Genomic DNA, 19,781 nt, shown 5'->3' with positions numbered 1-19,781 from the left:
GCTGCCCCTGCGCGCCGCCACCGCCCGCCCCATTGGCTGGCCCCGCCTCCTCCCGCCCGCCGCTCATTGGCTGCTGCCCTTTGAAAGCGAGGCAACTTCCCCCCCGCCCCCCTCAGGGAACGGAGAGGGTTTCTCACTGATTGGCTGAAGTAGCGCCTGACGTCCGCCGCGCCCTGAGCGCCGATTGACTTACCGCGGCAGAGAGGGGTGGGGCTGAGGCTGCGGAAGGGTCCAGAATGCCGTACCGCAACCCCGCCCGACATCCGGGGCGTTGAGGGCGGGACTTCTCCCCACCGGCCCAATCCGAAAGCGCTTGGGCGCCAAGATATCGCGACTCAGAGAGGCGGGGCCGAGAGTCTTAAAGGGACAGTAAAGAGGAGCGGGCGGTGAGGGGGTTCAGTCGGTAGGGGGCGCCCTTTGGGGGGGGGGGGGGGGGGGGGGGGGTGTGTCGGTAAGGCCGGGCCCCCGGTCCAGGGTCCCGGGTTCCCGGGGAGCCGGCAGGCCCCGGGCGGGGAGCGGGGGGGCCTGGCTGCAGCGGCAGGAAGGGGCGGGGGGGTGGGGAGGAGGAGGGAGGAGGAGGAGGAAGAAAAAGAAGAAGGGGAGGGGGAGGAGGTGTGGTGGCTGTGCTGGGCCGGGGCATGGAGCAGTGCCGAGGAAGCTGAGCGGTGCGGGGCTGGGGGGGTGATGGGGGGTGGGGCAGCTCTGGGGGTCTGGGGGGGCAGTGGGGTGCCGGGGGGTTACTCAGCACTGTGAGGTCCTGGCGGTCTTTAGGGGGGGTACCCGGCGGGGTCTCTGGGAATGTGGTGTGTCGGGGGGGGCATTGAGGGGATCTGGGGGGCTACAGGGTACTGGGGGGTTCACTCACAGCACTGTCAGGTTCTGGGGGGTCTCTGAGGGGGGGTAGGGGGTACCCGGAGGGGTCGCTGCAGTTGTGGGGTGGAGGGGGGTAGTGTGTGTGTGTGTGAATGGGAGGGTACGGGGGGGCGGGTCTCGGGGGGCAGTGGGGTGCAGAGGGTCTTTGGGGGGGTACCCGGGAGGGTTTCTGGGAATGTGGGGTACTGTCAGATCTCTCGGTGGGGTTGGGGTGCCCGGGGAGGGTCTCAGGAGGGGCCTGGGGTGCCCGGGGGGGTCCCTAGGGAGTGGGGGTGCTCGGGGCTCTGGTGCAGGGCAGGCTCCGGGCTGTTCAGTGCATTCACACAAAATATTAGCTTTTTTAATTTGCCCACTTTGGGCAAGGCCCTCATGAGAGGGGGGTGAGGGCTAATCTGGGGCTCCCTTTTTGGGGACGGCGGGGACACCGTGTCCCCCACAGGGCGGACGTGTCCTGGCCGCGGCGCAGTGTGCGGTGTCAGCGCCGGCAGCTGAGCCCCCCCACCCCATCGCCGTACCCCTGCCGGCGGTGGTCCCGGGGGACCGAGCCTGGGCTGGCCGGGGGATCCCCCCGCCACCTGCTCCTCGGTCTGGCTTGCTGCAGTCCCGGCCCCAAAGGGCTCTGGCAGAGCCTCGGTCGAGCTGCCCTTTCGCTTCGCTTTCATCCTGCAAATAAATCCGCACCCTGCAGCGGCCCGTAAAGCAGCGGCACAGCCCAGGGGAAGGGCCTGAGCTGGGTTTTCTACAGCCCTTTGCTGCCAGGGTGGGCACAGCACCGGTGCGGACCATTGCTGCTGCATGGGGGCTTCAGGCACAGGGGGAGGGGGGCGGCTGTGCTGCCCTGGGGCAGCTGCCCAGACGCCTGCCCTCACTTATAACTGGCTTCTGCGGGATTGTCTGTAAATCGGATTTGTCCCAGAGCCCGAGCGGTGGGTGAGGTGAGGCAGGAGCTTGTCACAGCCCCCCGTTTTGGCTGCTGGGTGGCCCTTGTCCCCAGGCAGGGGGGAGCCTGCGGGGACAGGCGAGGTCGGGGCCAGGCGCAGCGGGAGGAGAGCTCGAAGGAAGATGCGTGTGATGATCGGGACTGATTTAACGTGGTTTTGACCCCAGCGGTCTGAGGGCAGCTGGGCTGCGGCCAGGGGCACGTGAGAAGGTTAAAGGATGAACGGCAGTGGCCGAGGGCAAGAGAGCAGCCAGGGAGTGCTGGGACAGAGCTGATGGAGAGCCCTGAGCCAGACAGGGGCTGCCAGGCTTGATAAACCACTTGTCCCGGCTTGCCCCACCTAATGAGCAATAGCTTTATCATTGTGCAAGGTACAGGGCTTGCAAGGTCCTGATCCTGCAGCTGGAGTCTTGCCCGTAAAGGTGCTGAGTGTTCGGCTGGGAGGGTGCTGGACGTGGGGCTGCGGTGCGCTCGCAGCGTGGTGGCAGCGGAGCGAGGACGGTGCCGCGGGTGGTTGGGGATGGGCTGGAGGGGCGGCAGCAGGCAGCACCCTGGCTGCGTCAGCGCTGTCCTGCACGGCAGCTCTGAGCACAGCCCGAGAACGGTCTGGATGGACGTACCCCGCCGAAAAGAACTCACGTGCCTTTCCAGCCAGATCGGTCTCGTGGTCCAGAGCGGGACGGGCGTCCTGCTGCCCGCTCCTCCCCACTGTGTGCAGGCTGCTGCTCTGGGCCAGGTGCTGTCGTACGTGAGTCTCGGGCTTCCTGCATCTCCAGGACGGTGCTTTCAGCTGCCCGCCGAAGGGCTGTGCAGCTGCTGAACACGGGTGTTTCTGCCAGCTGTATGTGTGCATCCCTGCCCAGGGCTGTTTGGGGCTGAGAGGACGGGGAACCCCCACCAAACGTTTGCTTTTTTGTTTGTTTTCAGGTCATTCAAGATGTTACAGGTACCACTGCCCCTGGATCGAGATGGGATCCTCTTCCGACTCCGTTTTACCACGCTGGCCGTTGGGACTGTGTTTTGTCCGCTCTTCGGTTTCCTTTTCTGTGTGATCTGGTCTCTGCTGTTCCATTTCCAGGAGACGACAGCGACCCACTGCAGAGTAAGTGACACTCAATGCAAAATGCAAAGCCCTCCAAGGTTGTGGCTGCTCGGCTGGGGCAGCCGGCAAGGTGGCAGGGATCCTCTCTTCTTCCAGGCTTTTCCACCAGATGTGTTACAGGATCTTGAATGAGCTGCTTTATTTTATTGTACTTGTGATGCCTCGGGACTGTCGACTGAGGTTTTGTCTTTTTAAAAAGGACCTAGGGAAGTACAGACTGGCCAGGCTGATGTCTGTACTGAGCACACCAGTGGTGATTATAATAAGGAATAAACCTGGTGAAGCTGTAGATAAATATAGTGTCTGGTGGATGAGTTAGCCCAGCTTTTATAAAAGGAGTTGCTGCCCCTCGGATCTACTGGAGTTCTTCAGAGGCGTCGCAAGCACGTGCCTGGGGAGCTTGGGTTGAGAGGGACTGCCTGGATTCCAAAAGGATGAGATCGGGTTCCTCCCCAGGGCTTTCAAGCAGCCATGGCACAAGCGTGGATAAGGAGCTGGTTACAAGCTGGGAACAGAGGGCAGGAGCAGGCGGTCGTTCTCCCACCAGTGGGAGATGACCCCAGGGATCTGTGGGGTGTGTGTTGTTCCTTGTGCCCGTACGCAGTGGGGTGATGCCAAGATCCGGGAGCAGGGAGGGCGAGGCAGGCTGCTGAGGTGGGTGACAGAGCAATGAAATGCCAGGGAAGTTTGAGCTAGGGAAATAAGTAATGTGTGCACGCAGTGTGCTGTTCTGCCCCCTCCTCACGACGCGGGTGTATGGGGCAGGGCAGCGAGGACATTCAGAGGTGTCACAGTGCTGTGACAGGTGTCCAGGGTGTCCAGGAACAGTGCCTGTTCCTGGGGTGGTGAAGTGAGGGCTCTTCAGCTGCAGGTGGGAAGAGACAGTGGGCTGAGAGCAGGGAGAGGCGGAACAGAGACCTCTGAAGTTGTGGCTAGCCTGGGGAGGGCAGGCAGGGATCCACTGCTTGCTCTCTGCCAGTATGAGGAGTAGGGGACGTCTTACAGAGGTGGCAGGTTCAAGGCAACCGCAAAGGAGCTGGTTCCTCAGGCGGAGTAGCCGACCTGGGGAACGCCTCTCGGTGGGTCACTGGGGACATGCAGTTCGGCGTGGGCTCCCGGGCAGACCAAGCGGGATCGTGGAAGAGTGGGTTACCTGGTGCATAGCAATTGAGCCTGGCTCGGGGAGTCCCTGAACTGGGAAACTCTGGGGGTTGGGAGTTTATTCCGGGGCTGCATTTATGTTTTTCCTGCTTTTATGTTCCTCCCTGAATGCTGCCTTTGCCTGCTGTCGCTGTCACTTCTCTCCATTAGCGTTGGGCTAACAAAGCTGTGCACTGTCCTCTCCTCTCTCCCCAAACCTGGGGGCAGAGAACACATGGGGGACCATGACTGAGTAAAGGGAAGGAATGAAAGTCAAAAGTATAAAGCTAAGAAACCTGAGCAGGGCACCCCAGCGCCCAGGGACTGTCCTGGCAGGGCTGGGAGCAGCGTGCTGGGGGCTGTGTGGTCCTGGGGGGATGAACCAGGGTTGCTGCCACATTACATCCCCTGGCTTTTGAAATAGGAATAAACTGATTTAGGAAAACACAAAACAGACTACACCTACTGCCCCCCCCAACCAAACACAAAACAACTTTAGCATCTTGGAGAGCTCTAAGTCTGACAATATGATGCATTCCCTATGCCTTTCCCCACAAGCTGCTGTCTCTCTTCCAGGTCCCTAACTACCTCCCCTCCATCAGCGCTGCTATCGGAGGTGAGACCCCCCAGCGCTACGTCTGGCGCCTCTGCATCGGCCTCCACTCGGCTCCCCGGTTCCTGGTGGCGGTCGCCTACTGGAACCACTACCAGAGCTGCCACTGCTCGCACCCTCGCTACCTGCGCTTGTGCCACTTCAACCTGCTGCTCAACCTGCTCGAAAACTTCGCTCTCCTTATTCTGACATACGTGTCCTCATCTGAAAACTATGGTAGGTGTGTCCTCCTGCGCTCCGTGCTGACCGTCGCTGGCCTTGCTTGCAGCTGCTGAGGCTTTGCAGAGCTCTGCTTCATGCCAGAGTTTTGGAAGTAGTTAGTTTGGAAGGAAAAAGCAGTAAAAATGAAGAGGTTCTATTAAAACCGGCATTTATAGAGCAAAGTTATGTCCGTAATGTGCAAATAGCCGTGTTCTTCCCAAAATTCTTGGCTGCTGATAATTGGCCGAAACTGTAGGCTGAATTTTTATATCAAGCCTAGGGTCAGGCTTTAGCGCTTGGTTCCCACCTGTGTGCAAGGCCGTGCTTAACACGTCTCACCACAGCTGAGCAAAGGCGGGTTAGTGCTCGTCCCTGCTATCTGCTCTGTCTCTGCTGCTGGGCTTTGGCTTTGGCGCTGAGCTGGCTTCCAGCCCACGCTCTGTTCCAGCTGTGTTTTAAATACCCTCCTACAAAATTTTCTGGGTAAAATTTCATGTGTTGACCTGAAAACAAATTAAGAATTTTTCAGGTTAAATCAGTGTGTGCAAAACAGTCACGATAGGCTGGGAAACGCTCTTCTCCTACGTGGTTGGTTGATACCCAGCTGCTGTTTAACCCTGAGGTCTGGAGGAGGCACCAGGGTTGACGTGGGAGGACTCAAAATCCATGAGCCAGCAAGGTCGTGCTGTTGCAGAGGAAACAAACCCAGCTCTGGGAGCTGTCAGCAAGAGAGTCGTGTGTCAGCTGTCCCTGCGCACAGTTTGAGGGTGGCGATGATGGATATGGTGTCCGGCTGTGGGACCACGCTGGAGGATGCAGTCAAAGTCTTGCAGAGAGAGAGAGAGGCCAGGCCAGAGCTTGACAGAAGAGGGTTTGTGTCCTCACAGCAAGGGAGATGAGATGGGGGCAGGGATGCAGCTGATTTTGTGCGGAGAGTGTCTTCCTACTCGCAAGGGGTGAGGAAAACAAGCTCTCAAAAGGCAGTGGGGGTCAGGAAGCTTTACGGCTGCAAAGCAGCGAACCAGAAATGGACCACGGCCACCGGAGCCCTCCAAGAAGGCTGGGAAGGCACCTGTGGGGTTGAGGTGTCCAGCCCCGGTGCAGAGGATCAGGTGGATGATTTCTGAGGCTCCCTCCAGCCCACTGCTGCCATCGGAGCAGGGTGTCTCACTGGAAGTGCAGAGCACTGCAGGCACTGTCCTGATTCCCTGTCAAAGCGGGTATTTAGAGACATTGCACCTTGCACACCAAAACAGCAGGCTGCCCAGGAAAAACAGCTAGCAAGTGCGTGAGCCCCAACAGCTGACAGCTCCCTGCCCACGCTGCTTATTTTCCCACTCACAGATGCCTCTGTCTTTCGCAGTGCAGTGGTTATTGCCTTTCTGCTCACCTGCTCATCGCCCAGGAGCTGTGCCCGGAGCAGTCTGTGCCAGGGCCTGTCGCTGGCACAACAGCTGTCGGTCCGGTGAAGTTTCCCACCATGTGGGTGCTCACTGGTTTCCACTGGGTCTTCACCAGTAAGCCTGGTGGCTTCAGGGCTGTGGTGTCGCAGAGTCCAAGGACCTCCTGAGCCTTTTGGGTGAGGAGGTAGATCCTCCAAAGCATGCCTGTCTCAGCTGAACCCCCAGACCATGCCAGGGTTTAAAGTTTTTCCCCAAGTCCTGTTAGATGAGTGTTGTGGAACCATTTGCTCTTCAGGAGGGAGCACAGCGTGCGGTAACCCCTAGCTGCAGGGCTGGAGCAGGTTTGGAAGCCACAGCTCTGTATGCCGCAGAGTTCAGTGAGCTGGGGCTGCTGGACATGAATCTCTGTGACGAGGCCTTTGGTCTAGGGGATGTTTGGGTCCTGCTCACCTTCCTCGTCTGCTGCCGGCACTCCCTGTCCCCCACAGTGAGGCATCCCGTTGCCACCCCACCTACCTCTGCCGGTGTCCCCAGCTGCCCCCACCATGGCGGGGACTGCAGACCACCCGCTGGCAGGGCTTCTCCAACCTGTCAGGACTGGGAGCATGCTCTTAGGAATTCAGGTGTGGTTTGGGGGCTTGGATACCTCAGAGTGCATTGTCATCCAAATGGCTCTGCCTGCGCCTCGTTTCGTGGCCGATGGCTCTGCCTGGCTTGGGCAGAGCTTTGCGAGGGGGAGGCCAAGGTGCGGTGTTGTGGCTGGGCAAAAGCCATACTGAGAGGTGAGGCTAACCCAGTTTTCTCAGATCCTTATTACAGACTAATCTCGGGTTTGTGGGGAAAGTTTCGGACCTTAGCTGCCATGCTGAGATGAGAACGGGCTTAGGTTAATCATCTCTGCAGGGCACTGCTCAGGTCTTCGCCTCTACAGCTGCCTTTACCATCACTCCTTCCCTTCCCCTGCAATTGAGAGGGAGAGCAGGGAAGATAATTTCTTAGGTTCAGGTGTTTGGGAATTCAGCCTGTGGTTCAGTTCCTGGAGAAGGGGCTGGGAAACTCTTAAATAGATGCACTCATCTGAAAATAACTCTTCTGAAGTTGCATGGGCTTTGTGCGTGGCTTTGGGATTTTGTGAGCTGCTCTGGCTTAGTGTCGCTCCAGCCATGTTTCCAGCCTAAATCTGTGCTAGTTCAGTGACACACGAGACAGCCTTCGTGCTGGGGATGAGGCTGATGACAGCTGTTAACTGGCAGGTAGATAACGCAGGAGGCCGGAAGATGGCCCTTTCTGGATCTTGGGCTGGCTCACTCCGCACACCCCATGCCTCGGTTTCCCTGTCCCAAGAACAGTATTGGTGGTGCTGAGCTGCTCTCAAGGGTGCCCGAGGTTCACAGCCATGTGAAGCAACAGACTCTTGGACCAGGTGCCAGAGCACATAAATACCCTCCTGGCACCTTTGGAATAAGTCTTCCAGCAACTCGCATCTCCCCCAGCCCCGGGCTTACTGGGGACCGTGAGGCACACACGAGCAGCTGTGTCGCTAGATCCCCCTTCCCCTTTTCTGCGTGGGCGCAGGGGGTGTGGAGCCACGCTGTGCCCCAAAGACCCTGGTCCTCAGCCCGCTGCTTGTGCTGGGGGCACAGCACCTCCTGGGTGCTGGGACTCCCAGCAGGACCACATACTGCAGAAAGCAGTCGTTCACCTTCCCATAGCCTGCCCTGCGTTCCCCCTGTGCTCTTGGTTCAGATTTAACAGGGAACCTGTTGTCTTGTTGATTCAGCAATCCACGAAAATGCCTTCATCGTCTTTATCACGTCGGCTCTGGGCCACATGCTCCTGACGTGCATTCTCTGGAGAATGACTAAGAAACACACAGTAAGTCCCGAGGTACAGAAACTTTCCTTTCTTCTCTCTGTGCAGTGCTGGGGAGGGGGCTCTGGGCTGGCGGTGGAGGGCTTCGGCTGTCGCTCGCTTGTGAAATACTCTTAACTGGGTGCTAAAGGAGTTAACACCGCCAGGTGAAACTGGAAAACATGGTCACCAAAATTCATGGTTTACCAAAACAAAGTGGGGAGGAATCTGTCAATTTTTATTGTCTGGTTTTCAATTAGAGCTGACGTTTGAAAACCACCCATTAGTGCCCCCTTGGGTCAGGTTTGCTGACCCCTTCTCCTTGCCTGAGGATGCCTGTTTCTGAGCTGAAATTGGCTTCTCTCTGCTGGGGAACTGGAAACCCGCTGGTCCTGCAAACTGGGAACAGCTGCCAGCAGCAGGTGTTGTGTTAGCCCTTTCCTCCAGGAATCGCTGCGCTGAGCAGGCCGGCTGTGGGTCTTGTTCCCTGTGAGGGGGCCGGTGGGCTCAGGGACTCACGGGTCGGGCAGAGGATCCAGCCAGGGGCTTCTGGCTCCATCGCCTGGGTGCAGCTTTGGTGCTGTGCTGGTTTGTGGCGCGAGTCCCAGACCGTGGGCAGGGCGGGACGTTCAGCTTTGAAACTCTGTATGAGAAAGCTGCTTCTCTGCCTGTGTGCTGGGCTTTGCCTGGGTCTCTGGGCTCCCTGGACATGTCCTTTACTCCTCGGGGATGCGTCTCACCCAGCTGATCCCCACTTGAACCCTCGCAGTCCCAGTACTAAATGGGGAAGGGCTCCCTGGACTGTGCTGCCCCAGGAAGGCGATTGCTTTGCAAAGCAGAGACCTTCAGGGTAAACTGTTGGAGGTGTGCGCCCTTATCGCAGGGCTGGGAGCAAGTCTCTCTGCAGGGACTGCATGCAGGGATGGAGGGCAGGGTGGGTGCTGTGCTCGGGGTCTGCTGGGACACGCCGCCTGCGTACGAGCAGGATGAGTGCCGTGCGTGGGGCCTGCTCGGGCAGTGACAGTGAGCGCCTTGCTAAGGCTCGTGCTCCATCACGTTTGATTATCATCCCCTTCTGGCAATTCACCAAGCCTGCCCCCTTGCTGGCTTGTTTCAGAGACCTGGAAAAGAAGCTTCCAGCAGTTGTTTGCCTGCAAGATGCCCTATGAAGGGGGCCTTTGAAAATCCCAGGGCTCCCGTCTCTGGGTAGTGATCCCTTATCTCTGGTGATACGGGGATAACGGAAGCTCAGCAATCACTCCTTGGTGGCTCTCCTGTGGCTTCTTTTATTTATTTCATCTTTTTTGGCTTGTCTTTGGAGTTCTTGGAAAAAAAAACAAAACCCTGCATCTCCTCCCCCCAGCACTGCACCTCAGACAGTTCCCCGAGCAGCACTCACCCCCGGGGAGCGCCTGTCTGCAGGCGTTGCGCCTTTGCAAGACTGTAGCATTGCAGCAAGCCCATGGGTTTTGGTTGCAGCGCGGTAGCGGCCGCGCTAGGCCGGCTGTTAGCTCGCTGGAGCAAAAATCCAGGTGCTGGCTGTGAGCTGGGCACGCTGGCTGTTCCCCGCGCTGAGCTCTGAGCCTGCACGCCCTGATGGTGATGGATACACGTCGCTGCGTGTAGCAGGGACTGCAGGCAGAGAGCTCTGCTGTAACGTGCCCCTGGCCCATCACAGCATCGGGGCTGGAGTGATTGGGTCAGGGAGGAGAGCAGCCTGCCTCTAAATGTCTGGTAATTCAGGTGGGTTTCTCTCAAGTTCATGTTAGGGAACACCATGAGCAGAGTCCCGCTGGCGGTGTTTTGACCCGGTGAGCCCTGCTGCCACCTGGCAACACTTCTGCCTGCAGGTTGCCCTCCTCTGCCACGTCACCCACCGGGGCTGGTTCGTTAACCCGCTCCCAGGGGGCTGAGGGAAGCAGGCAGGAGGTGCAGGCATGGCTGTCCGGAGCCCGTCCCGTGTGTCTGCACGTCCACGGCCAGTCTGTGAAGCTGCTGTGTGAAGGTGACCTTGATGGGGGAGCAGCCTGCACCCACAAAGCCTACGGGCTTGGTGTCGCTGGGTGCTGTCACCTGGGCTCTTCTGCACCCGCTGGCGCTGGAGGGGCCTGTGCAACTCCTGCTTCGGTGCTGCTGGGTGGCTTGTTTTGGTCATGGGCCGAGGGGTGCAGCAAACCTGCCCCCCCGACCCGCAGGACTCACTTGGGCTGGGGGCTGCTGCCAAGCTGCAGCGTCTCCGGCTGTGTGCCGCAGCGGGCGAGGTGGCACCTTGTCCTTGTCACGCTCTCCTTGCTGCTGCAGGGTCAAGCTGTGCTGTGTCAAGCTCCTGTGTCTTGGTGCGCGTCCCCAAGCCCAGCAAAGGAGCATTTGCCCACTCTGAGGATGCGTCGACCACGGCACGTCCCTGGTCACGGAAGCGCAGGGGGGCACGGTGATGCCCTAGCTGAATGTGCCACCACCTGGCACAGCTTCCTCCTCCTGTCTTGGAAAGGCCCTGCCGATGGAGGGGAGCTGCCCGCAGGGGTGCATGGACCCCCCCAAAGCTGGGTGTCTCCCCACGGAGAGAGAACCCCTTTGGGGCCAGCCCTGAGCTGGAGCCAGGGCGAGCTCCGTCGGTGGAGCTGGTCCCCTGCACCAGCTCCCTGCAGGGCTGTGTGTCGGCAGATGGAGCTGTCGCCCGGGGAGCGAGGGCGACAGGCTAGTTCCTCCGAAAAGGAAAGCACTGGGTGGTGGAGGTGCGGCTGCGTGGTTGGATGTGTCTAGACAAAGCGGGACAAGGGCTTGACACGCTGCCGGGCACACAGCCGTGGGCAGCATCCTTTGATAAGTGGGCCCTCGCCCTTATAATCGCTCTGCAGACCTGCCTTGTCGCTCCATCCCTGCCCCACGATGTGCGGGTTGGGCTCCTGCTGCGAAGGACTCCTACGGGGCCGCGGCTCCTCTGGCACGGGCAAGGTCTCCTGGGGCTTATCCCGCTGTTTGGGTTCCTGGGGCCGCGGGCTTGCTTCCCAAGGCCGGCGGCAGCAGGGCGGCTTGGCCCGGCTCCTGCGACACCCGTGGCGTGCTTGGCTCGGCAGCAGAGGGGCGGCGGAGCTGCACGAGGCCACGGCGAGCGCGGGGCCACCGCCACATCCTCCTCGCCCCGAGCCGAGCGGCTGCCAGGAACTGCCGGCCTCAGCAGGAGCAGGGAGAAGTTGGGCAGCGCCTGCTGAGCTGGCCAGGCCGGGGGTTCACGGGGCTGTTTTAGGGCAGAGTGCAAATGATCTCTTCTTGCGGATCACAGCATCTCGGGGCCAGATTCTGGCTCCATTCGTGTCGGGTTTTTTTGTTCACATTTGCTACCCCTGGAGACGGCGGTGGCAGGGGGGAATGGGTGAGGGGGACAACTCTGGTCCCACGGTGTACCATCTTTCCCTCGTCTTCAGCAGAGGAAACTACTGAGCGGCCCCAGGGGGGTTCAGGTCCTCCGGGGCCAAACCTGGGACGATCTCTGGGACAAACCCCATGCGAGGAGCTGGAAGGCTGGGCCCAGCCTTCCTCCAGCTTGGTCTGGAGGAGGGAGCAGGGGATTTGTGCACGGCCCCCTCGGGGAGCCGAGCTGGGGCTGGGGAGGGAGGAAGGGGCCTGCAGAGCCCTTCTCAGGCCCCGTGTCTGGCACCGCTTTTTAGCGCTGCCGGAGGGGGTTAAGCTCCCCAGGTTTGTGGAGTTTCAGTGTGCAAGTGACAGGAATTGGTCTTGCAAAAGCCTTGTGTTCGTCAGGGCTCGTGTTGCAACTGCCTTTCTGCAAGGGCAGGAAGGTGCTGAGGAACTTGTTTGTAATGGGGAAGTACAGACGGTTTCCAGTTGCAAGGTGGCAAATAGTGAGAGAAAGGAAAATAAAGCCCTGCAGGAGGGAAGAAAAGAGAAAGCAGGCTGAAAGGAGGAGGGGAAGGGGCAAAGCAGAGAGCTCTCAGGGGAAAAAGGGAAATGGAGCCCGAGGTCTCCAGCTAAGGACTGATCATAGCGGACTAGAGGCAGCGCACCCAGTCCTTGGTGCTTGGCCATGACTGGCATGGCATTACCCTCCCCGGCTGGCATCTCTGCAGTCACTCTCTGCTCCTGGCCAGCTGCACGCCCTTTAAAACCCTCCTTCCGCAGCTGGCTCTGCCACAGTGAAGATGATGAGCAGTGCAGTAGAGCAGAGCAGTTTCACTTCTTGTTTGCAAACATATTTCCTCCCTGCCCCAGCGGCTGGTGTCACTAGCGGCTACGTTTCGGCCAGGAGACGTGCGTTCACGTGCGCAGCGGCCACCGGGCCGGCTGCTTCGGGCCCATTGGAGCCAGCTCCCGCTGTGTCGCTGGGGCTCGGCCCCGCAGCACCCAGGCTGCCGTCAGCCCGCTCCGCAGGGCGTGCAGGCTGAGCCCAGCCCTAGGCAGGCAGCTTCTGGAAAGCATCTCATGCAGCAAGTGCGAAGGCGGAGGTGCTGCTCAGGTGCAAACCCTGGCTGCGTGAGCACGGGGGGACCGACCGGTGCCTGGCTGGCAGGTGCTCTACTCGTTCCGCTGCCGCTCTGTCCCCTTCAGCGCTGGTTAAGCCATTTCTGCTCGTGCTCCCAGAGCAGGACAGCTGAGCTGAGCTTCCAGCTGCTGCTGGAGCCGTGCAGAGGGTACCGCAAACACAGTCAGTGAGCACGCGTGGTTTCAGCTTGACTCCTCGGTACCACTGTCAGCTTGCCGGCAGCCTAGTGACAGCAGCTCACGGGGGTGTTGGCGGTAGCTCACACAAGCCCTCTATAAATATCCCAGCGCTAAGCTCTCAGTGCTAGGGCAGCTTGTCTTTGGGTTCGCTGCAGGGGAGGCAGAAATGCTCGAAGGGGAGCTGGCATGAGTGTGCAGCCCGTAGCCTCGAGGATGCCGCTTGTCCCCCAGGAAGGGTCGGCTTCAGCAGCAAGCCAGTGCTTGGGAGGTCCCAGGAGAGCGTAGCTGTTGCATTTTGATAATGTCACTTTGCCATTTGATTCCCTTTCCCCATCAGGAACTGGGGTGCGAACTCTTCAGGGTCCCTCTTCTTCCTCTCCGGAGGGAATGAAAGAAGCAGGAGTCTCTATCCCTCCTTGCTGCCGTTTGCTACCTGCCCGCTCCCAGCAGCCATCCTCCAGCCCTTGGAGCTGGGTTTGCAGGGCTGGGGGCTTGCCCGGGATGGGGGAAGGAGACACCGGGCGCATTCCGTGGGCTCAGAGGCGCACGGGGCAGCGTCCCAGGCTGGGGCTGCAGGGCTGTCCCCGCCAGGCTGGGTTGGCGCAGCCAGTCTCTTCTCTCCTCCATCATCTGGCCTCCTGCTCCTGACTCACCTTCGTGTGCATGGTGAATGTGCCTCAGCTCAAAGCCTGCAAGATGCTGGACTAAATATAATTTGCCTGTGGTTTTTCTGGGCCAGACACACATCCAGCCACGGAGGGCTGGCTTGGAGAGGGGGGAGCTGTGTGAAACTGAAGTGACTTGCAGGGGACACTGGGTGCTCCAGTCTGTCTTGCCAGGAGGAAATTGCGAAGCCAGGGTTGGCAGCTGAGCGTTGCCAGCTGCAGCTGTGCCAGCCCGGCAGCCCCAGCAAGGGCCCAGGGGGAGCCTGAAGCCAGCTGAGCTTGGAGCACCCCATCCCTGGGCAGCCAATGCCTGCTGCCCGTGCCAGGCATCCCTCTGCCCTGGCAGCATCCCTCTGCCCCAGCCCTGCAGGGGAGCAGGTTCTGTACTGCACCGTGCTGGGTTAGGCTTAGGGTCAGGGTAAGGGTTCTTCCTTCCTGGGGAGGAAAGGGTGCACCATTCTCACTCCAGGTTTGCCAGGCTGTAAAACCATCCTCCCTGTCTCAGTGTGTGTCCTGAGCAGTTCACGGCTACTCATCCTTGGGATTTTCTTATCCTTCTTTTTCCTCACAGGGAGCTGGAGTGTGGAGGCTTCAGCCTCCTGCCAGGCTGCTTAGAGCTGCCAGCTCCCCTCCTGGGCACTAACCTGCGTGTCTCCTGCCCCTGTGCTGCCCCTTGTCCTGCTGCCGGACCCCTGAGCATGTCCCATAGGAGCTGCCACCCCAGGCTCGTGCTGCAGCGCCCTGACCCTGTGCCTCTGGGGCCTCGTGGGTGCTCTTTGAGCTCAGCTTCCACATCTCCCTGGAGGGTGAGTCCCTGAGCCGAGCCTAGCCTCACCAGACTTAGAGGCGAGTGGACAATTAGGTGTTAATCCATAATGCCTGGTGCCCTGCGGGATTGTGTCTGCAGGGTGCTTGCTGCCAGCAGCGGGTCCCCAGGGGTGCGCTGGGGCTGTGAGGCAGCACAAGTCGCGATAGATGCCCCCGTTGCTGAACAGAGGTTTCTCAGCAGCCGCCGGCTTGAAATCTGGCACCGTTTGCTGCTCGTCAGGCACGGACCGTGCAGCAGCGTGGGCAGCCCGGGCACAACACCCAGCTGCAGCAGGGAGGGGCGCAGGGGGATGGGGACCATGGGGAAGGTGTGGGAGCTGGAGCGTTACCCCCTGCCCTGGTGCAGGAGGAGGAAGGGGAGGCAGAAACTGGCCTGCCTGTGCTTCAGGCAGCATGATGGGAGCTCCGGTAGCTGCTGGTGCCTGATGGCGATGGGCCACCTGTCTGCTTGCCAGCATGGACCGTACCCACCGCCTCGCCTGTGGCCTGTCACCACTTCCCACAGTCCTGGCTTTGCTGGGGATCCCCCTCCCGTGGCCCCATATGGTGCTCCCTGGGGATGTCGTGGGAGGTTCAGCTGCCTGGTACCCCCCACCAGGTCGCTGGGGGCCCCTCATGAGGAATCTGGGGGTGCCTTAAGTCCGCTGCAAGCAGGAGCCTCCTGCAAGGCATGGACTGGGGGGGCCGTGCAGCGTGGTGCGATGCTGTGCAGCGCAGTGAGGTGCTGCACGGTACCGTACAGCGGTGGGGTGCAGCACGGCGCAGTTTGGAGCTGTACGGTGCAGCGCAGCCCACCGCAGCGCCGTACGACGCGGTGCAGCGTGGTGCGGCGCGACACGATGCAAGTGCAGCACAGCGGGGTGCCCTGCGGCGCGGTGGGGAGCACAGCGGGGAGCTGCCGCTCACCTTGCTGCGACGAGCGGGACGCTGCTGCCGTTTCATAGCGCAACCGTTTCCGCTGCCGTGGAACCTGGATGAAAACAAGGCTGTTTTGTGACCCGTTTTTCCGGTGTGAAACTTTATATAACGCCTCGGCCCTGGCTGCTTATTGTTATTTAACTCCTGGGTTGGCACCGCTGCTCGCCCCACCCCGCGCTGCTGGCCCTGCACCTTCACGGCTGAGCACCAGCCGCCTCCTGCTTCCTGGTGGGCTGCAGGCAGGGCTGCCTGCTCCTGCCTGCGGGAAGCCCTGCTCCAGAGGGTCCCGGGAGCTGCTGGGGAGAAGGACCCTCATCAGCCCGAGTGGGAAAGGACCTGCCCGGGCCCCGTGGGGCGGAGGTGGCATCGTCCCCGTGCCCCCAGATGGCGAAGGCGACCGCGAGGCTGCCCTTCCTCTCTGGGTTTTCCTCCCTGCTGTGACCTGTTTGTGCTCGCAGGGCGGCTGGCTGAGCCTGCCGGTGTGTTTTCTTGGGGGGGGGGGGGGGGGTAATGGAAAGTGTGATGGGGCAATTTAAATTTTCCTTATTCTCAACAGTCCCTGAAAATGGATTTTTTTTTTGTCTCACGAGAAACGTCAGATGAGGGGGAAATTCCCCTCCCACCAGGGATGGGAATAACAGCCTGTGTCTGGGCCGTCTGTGGCATCCCCAGCCCCCTCTTTCCAGCCCCCCTGCTCCAGGGCTTGGTGTGTCGGTGGCCTGTGCTGCCATAGAGATGCTGGGCTCTCCCCTGCATCCTCCTTGGTGTCCGGTTGTGGTGGGAGGTTCCTCTGCCACAGGGGCTCCCTGCTCACCCCAGGGCTTTAGGTTTCTTTATCCATGATGCTCAGTGTGATGAGAGAGGAGAGGAAGAGGGCTGGAGCTGTTACCCACCGCAGCCCTGCGGCTCCTGGGGGGGCTGCTGCACCTGCAGCCCCCAGCTTCGGGGGGCACTGGGTAGCCTGCAGACGGGGTGGTGCGTTGTGGGGGAGGGCTGGCCCCTGGGCTGCCCCCTTTGCGGGGGAGGATGGACTCTTCCAGCACAGAAGCAGCAAGCCGTGCGTTGATGGGGGTGCGGGGGGCTGCTGGCAGCAGCCCTGTGCTCTGCTCCTGCCCATTGCGCTGTCGAAGGTGGTGCTGGGGGCCAGGATGGGGCCCCCCGGTGCCAGGGCGGCTCGTGCGATGTCTCCAGCACGGCGCTTGCCCCAGCTGCCGCCCCTTCATGTGGTTTCCTCCTCCCCGGCACAGTTGCGAGCGAGGGGGTGCAGCGCCGGCTGCCGCCGCCTGCACACGCCGGTGAATTCCCCGTGCCGGGGCGGTTGGGCAGCGCCCAGGGGACCCGGGGCCACCTGCAGCCGCCCTGGCCACAGCCAGAGGATCTACCGTCTGGTAGAGCCGTTGGCCCATCTTTGGGGAGCTGCGAGGGCCCCCTGTGCCATGTGCAGCCCCGCGCCACCGCGGGCAGCTGGGTGTTTCTGCCTCCGGGGTCGCCCGCGTTTGCCGGGGGCCGCGTGGCTTGTTGGCGTCACACGGTGCCGGAGGCCCCCGTGGCTCCCATCGCCCCTCGGCTGCGGCAGCGAGTCCTGGGGGGAATAGCCGGGTTGGGAGCTGGTGGCACACCGCAGCCCCCCACGGCAGCCTGCCCTCGGGGCTGCCTCACGCCCCGGCGCGGGGAGCCCGGGCAGCAGCTCGGTTTATCTGTGCGCAGGAGCGATCCCCCGGCGTGTGCCCAGGTCACAGCCCTGCCAAAGCAGCTGGTGCGGCCCGTGGTCCCTACCTGGCGGCTGTGCCCAAGGAGCCAGGGTGCAGAGGGGCTCCCGGGGCCAGGGCAGAGCTTCCCTGGGGATGGGGGTGGCATCTCCGTGTCCACAGGGGAGGGCTGAGCTGCTTGCGGCCTCGGAGGGTCCCTGCTGTGCCGGGCAGGAGGGATGGAGCAGGCACCAGGCATTGGCCGGGGCTGTGACCCAACTCTTGGCCTCTTCCAGGAGCGCAAGTCGTACAAGTGGAAGCAGCTGCTCTTCTTCTTCACCTTCATCACGTTTGCGTTTGCCGTGTGCGTTTACTTCCACCACAACTGGTACTGTGGCCCTGGAGGTAAGGGGGCTGGAGCAGGGCTGGGGTCGGTCCCCCCACTGCTCGGCCATGCCTGGGGGATGCGCGTGGGGAAGGAGCCAGGGTGACTCCTTGCCTGCCAAACCCCGGCCAGAGGCCAGGAGAGCTCCCCTGGGAGGGGCGAGGGACAAGGGATGGTGCCTGGCTGCCCTTCTGCTCCCACCTGGGTTCAAGCAGGGGATGAGCCCCCCGCCCCATGCCCTGCTGCCCTGGTAGGTGCCCCAGGTTCCCCTCACCCGCTGTGTTTTCTCCACCAGTGTACACCATCTTTGCCTTCCTGGAGTACCTGGTTGTCCTCTCCAACATGGCCTTCCACATGACTGCCTTCTGGGACTTCGGCAACAAGGAGCTGGTGGTGAGCTCGCTGCTGGAGGACAAGCACTTCTAGCCAGCCACGTGTCCGCCGCGGTGCCGGTGCCAGGCAGGGACTGCTCTTCCCCTGGGGGAGGCAGGGAGCCCCTTCCCTCTCCTGCTGCCCCCAGGGCTGGTGCCAGGATGTTCGCTGTGGAGCTGCCGCAAGCATTGTCCCGGGGTCCTGGGCCCCGCAAGTGTCTGAGTGTGGTACCCGGCTGCACCTGGAGCTCTCTTACGGGGGAGCTGGTGGCTCTTTCTAGAGACCCTCGAGGCCAGTATCCCCTGCCGTGGCTCCCTGCTGGCTACTGGGATGGGCAGGAGGACAGAGGAGGGGGGCAGGTTCCTGCTGCCTGTTTCTTCGGAGGATGCTCTGAGCGGAGCAGGATGCACGGAGGGCCAGCCTAGCCCTGGCCCTGCTTCGCCTGGTTCCTCCTCCAGGCTGGGGTTCCTTGGCCAAGGTCCTCAAAAAGGACTGGTGGCCTTTCAGGCCTTGAAGCTTAAGGGAGCCTCGGGAGAAGGAGCACTTGCTGCCCCTGCATCTCTCTGGTTGCACCCCCAAAGCAGAGCAGCCCAGAGCCTTGACTTCTTGGAAAGCCTTTGCTGCAGCACCTGGGGCTGGGTCCAGGCACCTCCTGAGCCCGGGGTGAGCCCGGGAGCTGCAGCCGGGGGCTGCCACTGGGCCCTGCTCTCCCCTCTGGAGCTGGGGCAGGGTCCCGGCCTGTCCACACCTGTGTGGCCTGGAGGGGAGCGTCTTCAAAGGTGCCAATCCGTGCACAGACTGCATGGGAGCAAGGTGCATGGGACGTGCTGGACTGTGTGCACAGGGCACAGCAGATGCCGAGAGCATCCACAGTCTCCTGCTCTGCGTTTCCCAGAAGCCCCCTCCAGCAAGCAAAGGGTGCTTGCAGGGGCGCTGAGCTCGGGTTCAAGCCCGGCTTGGGGAGGAGGGGTGAGTGGGCTGGTGCTGGAGGTCCTCGCTCTGACATCCGCATGGCTTCTGTGCCGTAGGGCTTGAGCTGGGAGCTGCTGGGGTTCAGCAGTGCTGCTGCTGCCCCGGGAGGAGGGCGCTGGCTGCCAGGGTGCAGGGGGCTGGCATGGCGGTGGGGCTGTCTGGGTGGGAGCTGGGTGCTGGCAGCACCCCCAGGCTCCCCAGCTCCTCCGCGTGCATGGCCAGGCTGGGCAGCGCTAGTGGAAGGGGGCTGCCGTTGCTCTGGCTCGCAGGGGCCATGGCCCAGGAGGGCTCGGGGAGCTGGTGCTGTGCTTGGAGAGGTAGCACAGGCTCGCCCCTGGGGGCTCTCTGGAAGAGGAATGGGCAGGGACTGCAGGCAGAGGTTGCAGGCAGGGGGAGAGGGCCGAGCCTGTCAGCACCAGGAACTGTCTTGAATGTGGGGAGCTCTGCTTGCCAGGGCTCACCCCATCCCACGCTCGGCCGTCAAGGACCATCGTAGGTCCCTGCAACTGCCCTTCATGTGAAAGCAGCCACCACCAACAGTCCCCTGGGATGTCCCAGCTCCCGGGCCTTGGGCAGAGACTCCAGCAGGAGCTGCGGCGCCTTGGCTGGTGGCCCTGGCTGACCCTCGAGCGGGTCCTGCTGTGCAACGTGTCCATCGTGAGTGTCCCCACCGCGCCGTGCCGGGCTCCATCCATCTCCCCTGTCTGCATGCGTGTGGCATGCTGCCCCCCCGGCAGCATCGGCCCCTTGGTTTTGAAGTTGAAATAAAGCACTGGATATTTTTGTGAGCCTTCAGCAAACTCTATGCCACTTCCACCCAGCCCAGCCAGTGCACGGCCCCGGCCCAACCAGGGGGCCCATCTCTTCCCGGGACTCCGGCCCAGGTGGGGTTTGGGCTGGGGTGCAGGATGTGGACCCCAGGTGCTGGGACTGGGGTGTGGAGGGCCAGGGCTGGGGTGTGGGATGCAGATCCCAAGTATTGAAGCTGGGGTGCAGAACATGCACCCAGGGTGCTGGGGCGTGGGGTGTGGATCCGGGTGCTGGGGCTGGGCTGCAGGGTGCAGATCTCTGGGGCTGGGGTGCAGGATGTGGATCGCTGGGGTGTGGGATGTGGACCCTGAGTGCTGGGGCTGGGCTGTGAGATGTGAGTCCC

The 19,781-nt window shown here is 61.7% G+C and overlaps 1 protein-coding gene across 6 annotated transcripts; it reads left to right on the top strand.

Moving 5' to 3' along the window:
• The first annotated feature begins 245 nt into the window (after positions 1-245).
• PGAP2 (post-GPI attachment to proteins 2) lies at positions 246-19,416 on the top strand. 6 transcript variants are annotated; one of them, XM_075101040.1, is made up of 6 exons: positions 246-386; positions 2,741-2,915; positions 4,632-4,884; positions 8,053-8,159; positions 17,196-17,304; positions 17,580-19,416. In XM_075101040.1, the coding sequence occupies exons 2-6, from the start codon at positions 2,751-2,753 to the stop codon at positions 17,708-17,710; spliced, it is 765 nt and encodes a 254-aa protein (XP_074957141.1). In that variant the 5' UTR covers positions 246-386; positions 2,741-2,750; the 3' UTR covers positions 17,711-19,416. The 6 variants fall into 6 exon arrangements, with proteins under 6 accessions (XP_074957141.1, XP_074957068.1, XP_074956851.1 ...); XM_075100967.1 differs by having other exon boundaries at positions 277-386; positions 8,053-8,147; XM_075100750.1 differs by lacking the exon at positions 246-386 and adding an exon at positions 575-665.
• The last annotated feature ends 365 nt before the right edge of the window (positions 19,417-19,781 follow it).

Source organism: Phalacrocorax aristotelis, chromosome 1, assembly GCF_949628215.1.
Source record: "Phalacrocorax aristotelis chromosome 1, bGulAri2.1, whole genome shotgun sequence".
NCBI classification, from domain to species: domain Eukaryota; kingdom Metazoa; phylum Chordata; class Aves; order Suliformes; family Phalacrocoracidae; genus Phalacrocorax; species Phalacrocorax aristotelis.
The sequence above is the reverse complement of the archived record's forward strand: the minus strand, read 5'-3'. Positions and strand labels throughout refer to the sequence as shown.

What these genes read in the sequence shown, in the direction of transcription:
- PGAP2 (XM_075101040.1), top strand. Translation starts at nt 2,751, where the DNA reads ATGTTACAGGTACCACTGCCCCTGGATCGAGATGGGATCCTCTTCCGA. An exon ending in CGACAGCGACCCACTGCAGA is followed by an intron (nt 2,916 to 4,631) that starts GTAAGTGACACT and finishes TCTCTCTTCCAG; the next exon opens with GTCCCTAACTACCTCCCCTC. An exon ending in GTCCTCATCTGAAAACTATG is followed by an intron (nt 4,885 to 8,052) that starts GTAGGTGTGTCC and finishes TTGTTGATTCAG; the next exon opens with CAATCCACGAAAATGCCTTC.